A 13,771-nucleotide genomic window follows, 5' to 3' on the forward strand; every position below is an offset into this window, starting at 1 on the left:
AAACTTTTTCTTCTCCCCTTCACCAAGAAAAGAGAGATACACAATTTGTGAAGTGCAAGGACTCAATAGGGAAACAATAGAATTGGATCAGGTGGGTATGTCACTGACCGATTTACAGCATAGTTATTGTGTTGTAGGCCTACTAGCATTTTCAGCCAAAAGTGCGTATGATTATGATCCAATTTTATAGAAGTGTGTTTTTCTGGCATGAAATGACTGAAAAAAGCAATAAACAAATTTGGGGTTTAGTGCACAACCTATATAATCACGTCACGATAGACCCTTTCCGAGTTACTGTCTGTGAAAATACTTAACTGTTAAAAAGAGTGGGAGCGGTGAAATGAGTGCACTCTTTTCTTTGTAGAAAAGCAAAAGCTCGAGCAATGGGGTCTAGCATTCAAATCCATCCTGCGGATGCCACGGTGTACACTTCTGCACTAGACCCCAAATTTTATTATAACTGGAACTAGTGAAACATGAACATATAAATGCATTACCTCTACCAATTAGCAATTGACCAACATTTTTGAAGAGACAAAAACACTAGTTTATGTGAAAAGGCAACCAAGATATCTGAGGAATGCAATAGCAATAATAAATATAATTAATATATGTAAAATAAAAATTTGTAAAAAACTAAAAAATGCCATTTATGCATACAGATTTGAGTAATGAAGTCCTTAAGATTACATTCAGATTTAATTTCAACCTTTGCCAACAAAATGTATTTATTATTTTATTGACTTCTTAATTCAGTTTTCGATTAAGCAAACATAATTTGGGTCTACTGCGGAAATGCGCAACCAAATAATGTTAATTTGAGCTGGGGTCTAGTACACAAATGCATGTTGTGGTTATGCATTTCTGCACTGATACCCATAATCCGTATGATCAAATTAGTGTAGGAACAAAACTATTTACAATACTAATCCGTTCAGGTTATACTATTTCCATGACTAAAATATGTCGAAATCTGAAGAATGTATGCTATTAATGGATGAGAGAGAGAAGACAACGTTTTCTCTTGAGGAGATGACCCATCTTTTGGATGGAGGAAAATATAAAACTGATCTCCGACAGAGTATCGGTAGGTCAATAAGTTGAGTTACATCTCACAACTATTGTATATGTCCTATTGATTTAACTTTTTGTTTACTTACTGTTTTGAAAAGTTTAGAAACTGAAATAATTGATTTTGAATTATATATATACATTATACAGGCCTTGTGAATAAAACGTAAAAATCTCCATGTTTTACTTTCTTAAATTTTTTAAAGAGAAAGTCATTTTGTCGGATCCTCGTATGAAACCTGAAGATATTAGCTGCATGAGTCCTCAGCAGCAACATAATCATGGTGTGAAGAGAATGATTTACTTTTACACGGATCTGGCTAAAAAAATGTCCTGGGACTTTACCGACTCTCGGTGCCCTGAACTTGAATTTTTGCCAAGGTTGTAATTTCAGTGCAAGTTTGTGGGATCGGTAATCTTATCCTGTCTTTAGCATATACAGTGCAATATTGTTGAATCGCATACATATGTTATAAAGCAGGGGTGGCCAGACCTGCTTGATGCTCGAGCCGCATATAACAAATTCCAGTTTTAAAAGAGCCACAACACAAACACAATAAAAAACACAAATTTATTCACTCACGACGAAGTGTAGCTATTGATTAACATTAGAGCTGCGTGGTGATACTATGAGTCTCCACCTGGGCTTCACCAACTCTTTTTGCAATTATTAGTATAACCGTAACCAAGACTTAAAACTAGGTCAACCCTGACGTACAGCTTCAATCTGACAGTTTACTTAACTACAGTGTACAAGTTAGCACACTTCTAAACAATAATGTACTTTTTGGAGTGTAATTTGATTATTACTAACAATGAGTCCATTGTTACTACGTGTGATAGAACGCATTGTTTCATAATCTGATCAAACAACTCGTCTAGACCGGGAAAATGCATGTCTAATTCAACAATGCTAATTCATTAAAGAGCCGCAATCAAAGGCTGAAAGAGCCGCAGTTTGGCCACCCCTGTTATAAAGTATCATCAGTACAATTAATCTTGCAGAACCGTGGGAATGGCTACTTCTCTGATGCTGCATGCAAGTGCATTTATTCCCAGCGTTGCACAGCTTGGCACAAAGGAACAGGTAGCCAAGTGGTACACACTCGGGAAAGAATACTTCATTTTGGGTTGTTATGCTCAAACTGAACTTGGCCATGGTATTTATTGATTTTAATGTACAACTGCAACACTGTCATAAAGTATGCGATGTGTAATCATCATGTATTGACGTGAAACATGCATGGATAATATTCACCATTGTTGTTTTTACAGTAGTATTATTCAACATAATACTACTGTGTTCAGTGTATTGTATATATAGTTATTTTATATATCGTTAACTTCATTTGTTGCACTCAATTCTTTTTGCACTCACTTCAATTTTATATTTATAAAGTATTTTTAGTAGAAGCATGTGGTAAAAATGTGAGATGACACCCATTTAGTTTCTTCTGGAACCAATTGGGAACAAGGAAATGTCTGTTTTAAAATTTTATGCATGCAATTCTGGGTTGCCACACTATTTGTACTGTAGTAAGCATGTACAGTACATATTGCAGTCTGCAGCATAAACATTTCTTGCTGTTGGAGTTTCTAACTGTGCATGTCCATTGTCCACACTAAACTCAATCTTATCACACATCATTGACTAAATGAACTGTTTTAGGCACAAATCTTCGTGAACTGGAAACAACTGCAACGTTTGATCAGAAAAGGCAAGAATTTGTCTTACACTCTCCTAAGTTAACATCAATGAAATGGTGGCCTGGAGAATGTAAGCTCGTATAAATATGCATTATGTGGGGTCTGCAAGCAATAACATTGTAGCATGCTGTTGTAGTATGTGGTGTGTAGTCACTTAAAATTTAAGAGTGACCAAACTGGCAATGAGACTGGCCTATTTAATTAATTGACTACTTGTCGCACAAACCTTTTTATGAATTTTTATAGACATTTCAGTCATAACTGTTGAAAAATTTTGGATTTAACTTTGATATCCAGAACTAGTTGAACTACGTCATGATTGGTTTATATTTTTAAAGTGGGAAAAGGAGCTAACCATGCCCTGGTAATGGCTCAGCTCATTATACAAGGAAAATCATATGGCATGCATGCGTTCCTTGTGCAGATACGTGATTTAACATCACATCGTCCAATGCCTGGTACAAGTTGAAATCATTTAATCTGTCATTAGTATGTTTGTTGTTTACACATTGAATGGTGCAGTAATAAATTACGTATGTCTGTGCCCTCCCTTAAAATTTTACCTTATTTTTTTAGGAGTCACTGTGGGTAGTATTGGTTCTCTCATGTCTATGGGTGGCTCTGATAATGGATACCTAAGTTTTAAATCAGTCAGGATTCCAAAAGCGAATATGCTTGCTAGATATGCAGAGGTAGGCAAGAACTACCAATAAAATGTATTTTGTACAAATGCCAACAAGTTGCATTTTATAGCTGCATTAAACCTTTTCACTTATTTTATTTTGTGCAAACCCTTGAAGATGCAACATTCCCAAATGTATAATTAAATCAGTTGATGTAAAATTGTTTGATTTTGTGACATTCTGCTGTCAGGTACTTTGAATAAAATACAATACTTAGCTTATATTGTTTCGTACTTGAACAGGACTTTCAAGGTCTTGGGAGCCTTCATGATGTGCCTAGGGTTAATTTCGTATATAACACCCATGGGATATACTGTAGCATGTAAGCGATGAGTATCGCTGGTCTAAATTTGTCCTTAATGTGATGTCTATTCTATATGCATAGTTTAAATGCACCTAAATGCTATAATAATATAATTAAAGATTGCAAAACATTGTAATTCATATACAATAGTTAATCTACAGTAATTCCCAGAACTTTCTATAAATAACCAACTAACATGTGTGATTTTTAGCCTTACTAGCCTATTTTGTAATAAATACATGATTGTATTTTCACAAGGTCTCAGCTGATGGTACGTACATAAAAAAAGGAGACACAAAACTGATGCATGCGTCTATGGTAAACTTGCGAGTACTTATGACCAAAGGGGAAGCTGTCCTTGGTCTCGAAAAGGCCTGCACAATTGCTGCAAGATACAGTTGTGTCAGACGACAAGGATCATTGCAACCAAGGTAAAATTGAGGCTAGGGTAATGTCAAAATATTATAGCATTATGTTTACAGTATTTTACATGACGATTGACCACATACAATTTTTTCACCTTTCAAGGAAATTTCGATCAAACACTTTTATCTTCAAATGTAGTCGAATTTTCAGCTTCATTATAATCATTTTAATGTTGTTATATTTAAACAGCAAGCCTGAAATTCAAGTGATTGAGTATGTCACACAACAGCACAAAATCATTTCTCAAATTGCCACAGCCTATGCAATGCATTTTACCATACAACATGTTCAAGCAATTTACAATCAATTCCTCCAAGATTTAGATAAAGGGAAAGTTGGTAACTTAACGGAGGTGAAGTATAATTTATTTCTGGTACTTGATGTGATTGTGAGAATAGAAATTTTTTGGTTATTTAATTTTTCAAAATGATCACCTTAAATTACATGATTTAAGCTTCACTTTGTCACTGCTGGAGTAAAAGCAAGCATGACAGAGCAGAGTGTGGAAGGGATTGAGACTGTCCGAAGAGCTTGTGGTGGACATGGATTTGCTCATGTACTGAATTTACTTGGGATGTACTTGAATTTACATTTGTGTGCACAATTTAAATGAACATGAATACTGACAATGGCTAACTCCAATATAGCATTATGTATAGAATATTGAATTTGGTGAAAACTGACGATCTATTTTTGGGGCACGGTGTAAATAGGGACAGCACTTCTTACGATAAAAGTAATTTATCAAACAAATGATGGTTTTTAATCACAATTTAATTATAGTTTATGACAAAAAGCAAATTTTTAGTGGTTGTGTCAAGATGTCTGCCAAATTGTGCGAAATATTCTTGAAGTTATACAATTTCATGCTGATAAGATCAGATTGAATAGATCAAATTGAGTATTTGATCATATCCGATTAACTTTCATGATTCGGGTTCACGCAAATCCGAACAGTTTTTTTTTACGGCCAATGTTCCCTTAAAATTTTAATTGTGCAGTGTACATGTATGCAGCCTCTGCTCATGCAAGCACCCAGCTTAGCCTTAAAGGGAATGTTGATTATGGCACATCCCACTTATCCATAATTTGATACCGAACTTTACTTCTTAACTGATCTGGATGGTTTTGACTATTTACTACCTGACATAGAATTAGTAGCCAGTTGTTATTTGAACTCTATTATCTGTAATGACAGTTTTTATTTCCTTATTTCCTCCAGTCTAGTGGTCTTCCTGCACTTCTTCAACGAGCAATTCCTTCCTGTACTTATGAAGGAGATAACACGGTCATGTACCTGTTTTGTGCTAGGTAATTTTTTAATTTCTTTATCTTGCAAAACCGCTCAATTATGGAATTATTGTATATGGAAGTTTGTACTTCATATTATGTACTATAAAAATGATCTATTTCATGAATAATTTTTATTAATTTTTTTTAGACATTTACTTCGGTGTGCACAAAAGGTGTTTATGGGTCAACCCTTGGAAGGCTCTGTAAAATACCTTTCAGCTGAAATCCAAAACAAATGTCGAGCTAACAAAAAAGAAGATTTTATCAACCCAAATATTCTTTTAGCCTGTTTACAGCATAAGTATGTAAAATGGGGTTGTATTATCTTAATATTGGAACAGTTAGTTTTGTGATGAACCTAAAACCATAGTTTTTGATAGAGCACAGGCAATGTTACTGGAAACAGCCACTTATATGCAGTATATAGCTTCAAAAGGGATGAATCAAATGGATGTGTGGAATATATCATCAGTTCAACTTGTCAATGTTGTCAAGGTCTGTATTTTACATTTTGTGACGATTGGCGCATTTGTTACAAAGCGGTAAACAGAAATTTTATTGTGGTTACAGGCACATATGTTGCAATACATTTTTTCAACATTTCTGGATTTTATAAATGAAACCTATTGTTCTCCACCTATTCGAGATGTTTTGCTCAAGTTGTGTGCACTGTATGGCATATATAACATAAACAACAATGCTACAAACTTACTCAAGGTAATTAGGAAAAATACAGGAAAAGACATCAAATTGTATGTTCTAACCCAGATTCTGCATCTGGTTTTGCAAGAATATAAAAAATCTTGTATTCAGTCTCATGACTATTGAATTTACCTGTTGACATATTGTTTCAAACACCAAGGATGGATATCTTAATGGGGAGCAGTGCACTTTGATGGAACGTGTGGAGGTGGATTTGCTGCAGGATCTTAGGAAAAATGTTGTTGGTCTTGTTGATTCATTTGATTTTCGTGATGAAATTCTTAATTCCTGCCTTGGTGCTTATGATGGAAATGTTTATGAAAGATTGTTTGAAAATGCCAAAAATTCTCCCATGAACAAAGATGAGGTAGGTTTGAAGCTCAACACATTTTTATATTTTGTATTTTTGTTGTATATTTGTAAAGCCCAGATTTTTTCAAGGTGCATGAAGAAACATATAAATATTTAAAACCACATTTGCACAAGGGGAGAGATATTCTGAAGAAAATGTCGAAATTATAGTCCGGACAATAATTCGGACTGCGGTTATTCATCTCTTTTTGTTTGTTCTTGTAATTGTTGCTCTGCTTCTTGGTCTTTGTTTTCAACTTATGTTTGTGTATTTGTTTCATTAAGTGCCAAGAGCAAGCTAGAAAGCTTGCCAGTTGTAATAGATTTTTCTTTGATTGTGATGCAATGACACTTGGTCCTTTTCTTTTTAAAAATGACAAATTAAGTATCCTTTAGGTGACTTGCAATCACTTTATAAACATGTGCAATATGAAATAATACATATGTCAAACTTTTCATCTTTAAATACCTTTGTATAACACATTCTTCAAAATCAAATGATATTAGGTGTTTTATAAAGGTAATCAAATGCAATGTTAACCAGTATTTTTATATTTGTGTCTAATATAAAAATTTAATTGTATAAGCTGTATACTTGTGCACTAAACAAAGGCTTACAATAGCTTCGTGTGATGCACTCAACCCTAATAATTTATGCGTGGCTGTTTGACCTGGCCTACAGTAATTGTGCCTTGTTTGTTTTCTGAGCAATTATTAACTTTGATACGTGATGTACATATTGCAATTATGAACAGTATTTATCCATTCGCCACTGAGTGATGACTGAGCAGTTAAGGGTTTTCAAAATAATAACATACTAGACTTTAAATCTGTATTTAATTAATTTGGAAATAAAACTTTTTTGATATTAATTGCAGTTACATAGGGATTTGTTGTAGTAACCTTTTAAATATCAACATGGCTAGTATGACAACAGAAATGAAATTGATTGATATGGAAAGAAAAAACATATCATTTTCTGTAGAAGAGCTTACTAATATTATAGATGGAAGCCGAGAAGAAACTGCAATTAGGAGACGAGTAGGTGGGTTTAAACATTTGGTTAAAAAATTTAGAGCAGAAGTAAAAACATCTTGCTTGGATAATTTTATGTGCAATTACAAGAACTTTATGATTGCAATGAAGAAAGTTTTCATCGAGCTAATTTTGCAGAACACATCATTGAAAATGATCCTGTATTAAAACACAAAAGCTTGCTTCACATGTCCAGGGAAGAGAGATTCACAGAAAGCATCCGAAGAACTGTATATTTTCTCAAAACGTTATGTCCACGCATGGGTTGGACAAGCCAAAGTCGAGAAGCTAGATATTTTGAACGGTATGTATGTTTATATAACATTCAGTAATAGCTTTTTTAATTTTGTACTTATGCAGTTATGAAAGATTACAATTATGACTTTTTCAAGATAATTTTCAGTAGGACAAAATATTGGGGAATGTGTAATGACATTTTGGAACAGATCATGTTCGTATAAAATGAATTTCTATAATCAGCGATTACTAATACATTAAAATATATGTAGTAACTTCAGCAGATTGTGATTATGTTACAGTCCTCATTTTGCTCCATTTGTTTATATAGTGCATTAAAAGAAAGAAGCTTTGTTGTGCACAGTGGTGCGTTTGTTCCATCCATGAAAAGTTTTGGCACAAAAGAACAAGCTGAAAAGTGGCATAAGTTAGCTGCTAACTTGAATATCATTGGAACATATGCCCAGACTGAACTTGGGCATGGTAAGATAAAGAAGCTTTACTGTGCTATAATCTATATTCATGTTAATTACATACCTTCTAAAGTGTGCTATGTAGAAGAAACTTTAGTAATTACTGTGTGAGCTATTTTTAGTTGGATGAAGTTTGTTTTACCTGTAAGATTTTGGCACTTTTACTGTGTTTGAATGCAGGCACTTTTTTAAGAGGATTGGAAACTGTTGCTACCTATGACCGTGCAACTCAGGAGTTTGTTATCAATTGTCCCAGAATTTCAGCTATGAAATGGTGGCCTGGAGAGAGTGAGTGCTTGCTTCAATCTGTAACTACAACGTCATGTCACATTCAGATTATTGCAATTATTTTTAAGTGGGAAAGTCTGCAAACCATGTTTTTTTGATGGCCGAATTGGTCATTGATGGAAAGAAGTATGGCATGCATGGATTTATGGTTCAGATACGTGACTTGACAACCCATGAGCCTCTGCCAGGTGATATTTCACAAATGCAAATTTTAGCTCGCTCAAAGCAGCTTCTTTTGCACACATCTTCAAAGTTTTGAAGTGCAGTGTTGTTCATGTTGTGATATACTGTAAATTTATTGTCAATCAAAGTTTTATACATCAGGTGTGACAGTTGGGGATATTGGAACCAAGGTTTCGTTTGAAACCGTTGATAATGGCTTTTTGTATCTGCGAAGTGTTCGAGTACCCAGAGAAAATCTTTTGTCAAAGTTGGCACAGGTGAGACAGTTGTATTTATATCTTTGAGCTGGGTTAGTTTTGGTGTTTCAGAGAATAAGCTTTAGTGTTATAATTTGTTGTATTTAGAATTTAGATCATGTTGGTCCACAACTTAAATTGCTTTACCGTTCAAGGTTGCACCTGATGGAACTTATACCAAGAAGGCAAGTGATAGGCTTATGTATGGATCCATGGTAAGGCTTCGAGTTGGCTTACTTGGAAGTGAAGTTGTCATGCCTCTTTCCAAAGCTTGTACAATTGCCGTAAGATATTCTGCTGTGAGACGTCAAGGATTGTTGGATCCTAAGTTAGTTCTTATTTACTTGTCTGTCCAGAAATCAAAACGTCGTAGTATAATTCATGTTGTGTATTTTTCAGTAAGGATGAAGTCCCAGTTTTAAATTATGTTTCTCAGCAACACAAACTACTTCCGCAAGTTGCCACAGCATATGTTGCCAATTTTGCTTCCAAACAACTTATCAAAATGTATGTGATATTTTTGAAAAAAGTGGATTCTGGAGATATTGAGCAACTACCTGAGGTATAACACTTGGTGCCATTGATACTTGATGGAGTATATTCTTGAATAAATGGTAAAAAAATATTGATAAAAAACAAATTACTGAAAAGTACAGAAACTACTTTTGCAATTTTAGAAGTATAGTGAAGTAAGCTCAAATTGGCTGCTAGTTAATTGGATAGACTTCACAGTGCTCTGTTGTTGTTAGCTTCATGCGCTGTCTGCCGGGTTAAAAGCAATGTTGACCGAACAAAGCACTATGGGTGCTGAAATACTTCGAAGAGCCTGTGGTGGTCATGGATATTCTTACGTGAGCATAACGTTTGCTTTAGATGCTGGGTTTAGGTTTTGAATAATATATTGTATGCCAGCCAATCTGTCGTAAGCCAACATTACCGTTAAAAAAATACCTTCAAAGCAAAATGTGTCCAATTTTCTTCACGCAGGGAAGTGGATTACCGTTTATTGTAAATAGGATGTTGGCATCATGCACATACGAAGGAGAAAATACTGTCATGTATCTGCAATGTGCAAGGTGAAATTATATTCTACAAGTTATGCAAATTGTATGAAACAGGGCTTCTCAAACTGTTTGTAGCGACCCCGTTTAGGGTCGTGAAACGAATTCAATTTTGATAAATTCAATGGTTTTCTGTTAATTTTTTATTCGCTTTGCTGTTTCCATTATGCGGTTCTTTTGTTACTGTAGGCGACAGTTACTATACTTTGGTGGAATGTGTGCATTTGTATGATTTTTCCAGAGACAAAAACACCACTTGAGGTTTATAATTAGACCTTTATTGTTTTAATATCTTTAACTTGTAGTTTATCTACCCATCAAGGGGTCGCATAGAAATTTCCAAAATGGAGTCGCAGAACTATAAAGTTTGAGGATCCCCGGTATAGAAGACAGCAGTTTCTAAATCCGTCTTTCTAGATATCTCATGAAGTGTGCTGATAAGGCAAGAGACAAGAAATTAACTGGCACTGTTGCTTATCTAAATGACTCTTCAAGTGGAGTGTGTCCTGCTCGAACTTCAGACGATTTTCTGTCATTAAACATACTCATGAAATGCTATGAAAACAGGTATATACAATTACACAGATACAGTAATGTAGTTGGAATTAGTAGAGAAATAGTTTTGTAACAGTAAATACAGGTTCCACGACATATGGCCGCGGGAAAATGACCGCGAACAAACTCACCGGGGTCAACTGAACGTGACGTAAATTGACCGCGAACAAACTGACTGTGATGTAAATTGACCGCGAACAAACTAACCGGGAACAGACTTACCGGAATGAAAATTGACCGTGGGAGTCCTGACGTACAGCTTCAATCTGACAATTTACTTAACTAAAGTGTCCATTGTTATGGCAATGAGTCCATTGTTACTACATGAGATAGGCTACAACGCATTGTTTCATAATCTCATCAAACAACTCGTCTAGACCGGGAAAATGCATGTAATAGGAAATCTATGAATAAAGGTGAAAAACCCGTAGGGTCACCCTACACCCTACAAGGGGCCAAAAAACTCTACGAGTGGCAACCTTGACTGCAATACACATACTAAATTGGATAGTGACTAGATAGCGACTAGATAGTGAATTAGAATTTTGGCCTTTTGACGGCCAATTTGTCGCCGGTTAATTTGATCGCCGGCCAATTTATCGACGGTTAATTTTATCGCCGGCCAGTTTACGTCACGGTTAATTTGATCGCCGGCCAATTTGTTGCCGGTCAGTTGTCCACAACCAGTTGTCGCCGGCGAGTTTGTTCACGGCCATATGTCGTGATCCCGTAAATACAGTACATTTAGCCTGATATTTCGATTTGTTATAAGTTTTGTTTGAGTTCCAATGTGTTTGAATAGCATTTTTGGTCGATTTTAGTTTGCATTGACTATGCTATAGCTAATTTGTATTGTAATACTCATAGAGCAAAATGCGTTATTCAACAAGCAGCAAGCAAATTGCAACAAAAAATCAGAAGCGGATTGCCTATGCACAATGCTTGGAATATGGTCGCCCCTTTTCTAATTAGAGCTGCAAAGGTACCGCATTTTAATTGTGGCGAGGATGAAGAAGTATAGGTTGTAATCTGCCAAGATTTTGTAATCTGTAACGTTTCCATTATTTAGGAACATATCATGCAGTATCTAGTGGAAACGAGTTGTAAGTTTGTAAATGACTTGACTTGTTCAGATCCAGTGAAAAAGATACTAACTCAACTATGTGCTTTGTATGCCCTACATCATATCAATAATAGCCCTGGTGACTTTATAACGGTATGACATTGCATATTGGATCTGTGGTTATATAAGTAACTGATTATTTATTTGCCTCTGCAAAAACTCATTTTTTCGAAGCATTTTTGGATCATACATCACCACTACTTTAATTCGCAGAATGGTTGTCTAAATTCAGCACAGTGTGACATTGCTCATGACACAGAAGTTTATCTTCTTGGGATCCTTCGCCCAGACGCAGTCGGGATTGTTGATGCCTTTGACTTCACTGATGACATTTTGCAGTCTTGTCTCGGGGCTTATGATGGGAATGTGTATGAAAGGTTATTTGAATGGGCCAAAGAAGCACCAATGAACAGGACTGAGGTACTTTAATTAGTTTTAATATACTTTTTCTATTTCTTTTTGTGTTTTACAGAATAATACTGATTGTGTTACAGGTGCACCAAGATAGCTACCAATTACTAAGACCGTATTTGCACAAAGGTCGTGACGTTTTAGAAGGAGCTGCCAAGTCTAAGCTCTAGTGTCATGGTATCAAGAAAACTTAATCTTTTTGTGATTTTGAATGCTTTAATATGTTTGAAATTTCGTTACATGTTCGTGTAGTGCTAATGTTAATTTTTTATTCAATAATGTAAAGGTCTCATATTCATGTCCCTCTGTTGTAAATAATTACCTCAAGCAAAATGTATTGAGTTATATGGAATGCCATGCCTTAAACGATAACTGTTCATTTGGATTCACCATCACAATATTATCAGTAGATTTATTTGTTGGTTCTTACAAATAAAACTTACCAAAGTAAAATTTTAACCTTGTTTTGTGCAATCCCTAATATTGTGTGTGGTATCAAAATTTTTTTCCATTACTTTAATGCTCACTTTAAGTTTCTTGTTATATTTTCCATTTATATAATTGCAGTATAAGTATAAAACTTCACATTAATCATTTGTATTGCTCACTGTCGTTGCTGATATTTTATTGCAAAAGTGTTTTTTTTTAATTAACTGTGTCAAAAGTTTAATATGTAATTCAAGAATCATTGGTTTTCGTAACTGTTTTATCAAGTTATGCAATTATTTATTCGTTTTCATGCGCACAAATTTCTTGGTCTGATTTCATGCCATATTAATTTTGCTTACAATATTGTCCACTGTAATATACCTTACCAATACAGATAAACAACTTTTGCAAATGCAATATACTATATTAAGCGTAGCCATATGTTTAATCTACTGTAGAAGATATAATTGTATGCGTTTTTAGGTACAAACTAGGAAATATTTTTGTAGTTTTATTGTTAATGCATAAAACCATTGAATTAAGTGCAATTGACTGGGTCGGGTATGAAATGAAACGCTGAAGCAACTGCGCTGACTTGCATGGTATTCAGTCGATTTAGACCCCTGGAATGGGTATGTTGTAAAGCATAAAATGCAGTCACTTATTTGAATAATAATAATATGATAAATGTTTAATTCTGATTATACAGCACATACGGTTTTGATGATGCTTTTAAAATTTTACGTCACTCCCGGGTAATTTATACAAAACACATATCAAGAGTGCAAGTCAGCTCGGTACCGCAGCGATTAAAGCGCCTGGCTAGAAAAATGAGAGCATGCTTCGATTCCCTGTGCGTTAGCATTACTATCTCCTTGAGAAAGGAATTAACGTCCTGATGAACAGTTTCTCTAACCAGGCAATACCATACAATGTAAAAAAATCGGAAACCCAATAAAAAATGTATGCTAGTGGAGAGTGCAAAGAGACGAGTGATGAGTAGGGCCCGCAAAAGTCAATAAAGTCAAAAATTTTTAAGGACCTCGTCTGACCACGAATCAAAGAATAAAGTTGTTTTCAGCACCTAGGGGGGTGTTTCTAAGAAGTTAATAGGTCAAAATAAAGTCAAAATTTACAATAAAGTCAAAATTTTCAATAAAGTCAAAATTTGTCAAAATATGGCTTTTTACAAAGTTTTTGTGT

General features: G+C 34.8%; 2 protein-coding genes across 2 annotated transcripts; both read left to right on the forward strand.

Annotated features, from left to right (window-relative positions):
• The first annotated feature begins 39 nt into the window (after positions 1-39).
• On the forward strand, positions 40-7,415 carry LOC143472175 (peroxisomal acyl-coenzyme A oxidase 1-like). The gene is made up of 16 exons (XM_076969942.1): positions 40-91; positions 939-1,087; positions 1,278-1,452; positions 2,077-2,231; positions 2,741-2,848; positions 3,117-3,236; positions 3,355-3,470; positions 4,024-4,196; positions 4,381-4,543; positions 4,646-4,747; positions 5,414-5,502; positions 5,633-5,785; positions 5,865-5,979; positions 6,055-6,201; positions 6,347-6,553; positions 6,628-7,415. The coding sequence occupies exons 2-16, from the start codon at positions 964-966 to the stop codon at positions 6,706-6,708; spliced, it is 2,028 nt and encodes a 675-aa protein (XP_076826057.1). The 5' UTR covers positions 40-91; positions 939-963; the 3' UTR covers positions 6,709-7,415.
• A 4-nt stretch (positions 7,416-7,419) lies between these two features.
• LOC143472218 (peroxisomal acyl-coenzyme A oxidase 2-like) lies at positions 7,420-13,003 on the forward strand. The gene is made up of 15 exons (XM_076969945.1): positions 7,420-7,582; positions 7,711-7,876; positions 8,141-8,292; positions 8,463-8,570; positions 8,639-8,758; positions 8,895-9,010; positions 9,145-9,317; positions 9,389-9,551; positions 9,739-9,840; positions 9,977-10,065; positions 10,468-10,617; positions 11,473-11,587; positions 11,675-11,821; positions 11,942-12,148; positions 12,223-13,003. The coding sequence occupies exons 1-15, from the start codon at positions 7,456-7,458 to the stop codon at positions 12,307-12,309; spliced, it is 2,022 nt and encodes a 673-aa protein (XP_076826060.1). The 5' UTR covers positions 7,420-7,455; the 3' UTR covers positions 12,310-13,003.
• Positions 13,004-13,771: the final 768 nt, after the last annotated feature.

Source organism: Clavelina lepadiformis, chromosome 1, assembly GCF_947623445.1.
Source record: "Clavelina lepadiformis chromosome 1, kaClaLepa1.1, whole genome shotgun sequence".
Lineage (NCBI taxonomy): Eukaryota > Metazoa > Chordata > Ascidiacea > Aplousobranchia > Clavelinidae > Clavelina > Clavelina lepadiformis.

Coding starts and splice junctions, on each gene's coding strand:
- LOC143472175 (XM_076969942.1), top strand. CDS start 964: ATGTCGAAATCTGAAGAATGTATGCTATTAATGGATGAGAGAGAGAAG. Junction 1,088..1,277: donor TGATCTCCGACAGAGTATCG/GTAGGTCAATAA, acceptor AATTTTTTAAAG/AGAAAGTCATTTTGTCGGAT. Junction 5,786..5,864: donor TTAGCCTGTTTACAGCATAA/GTATGTAAAATG, acceptor AGTTTTTGATAG/AGCACAGGCAATGTTACTGG.
- LOC143472218 (XM_076969945.1), top strand. CDS start 7,456: ATGGCTAGTATGACAACAGAAATGAAATTGATTGATATGGAAAGAAAA. Junction 9,552..9,738: donor ATATTGAGCAACTACCTGAG/GTATAACACTTG, acceptor TGTTGTTGTTAG/CTTCATGCGCTGTCTGCCGG. Junction 9,841..9,976: donor GTGGTCATGGATATTCTTAC/GTGAGCATAACG, acceptor TTCTTCACGCAG/GGAAGTGGATTACCGTTTAT.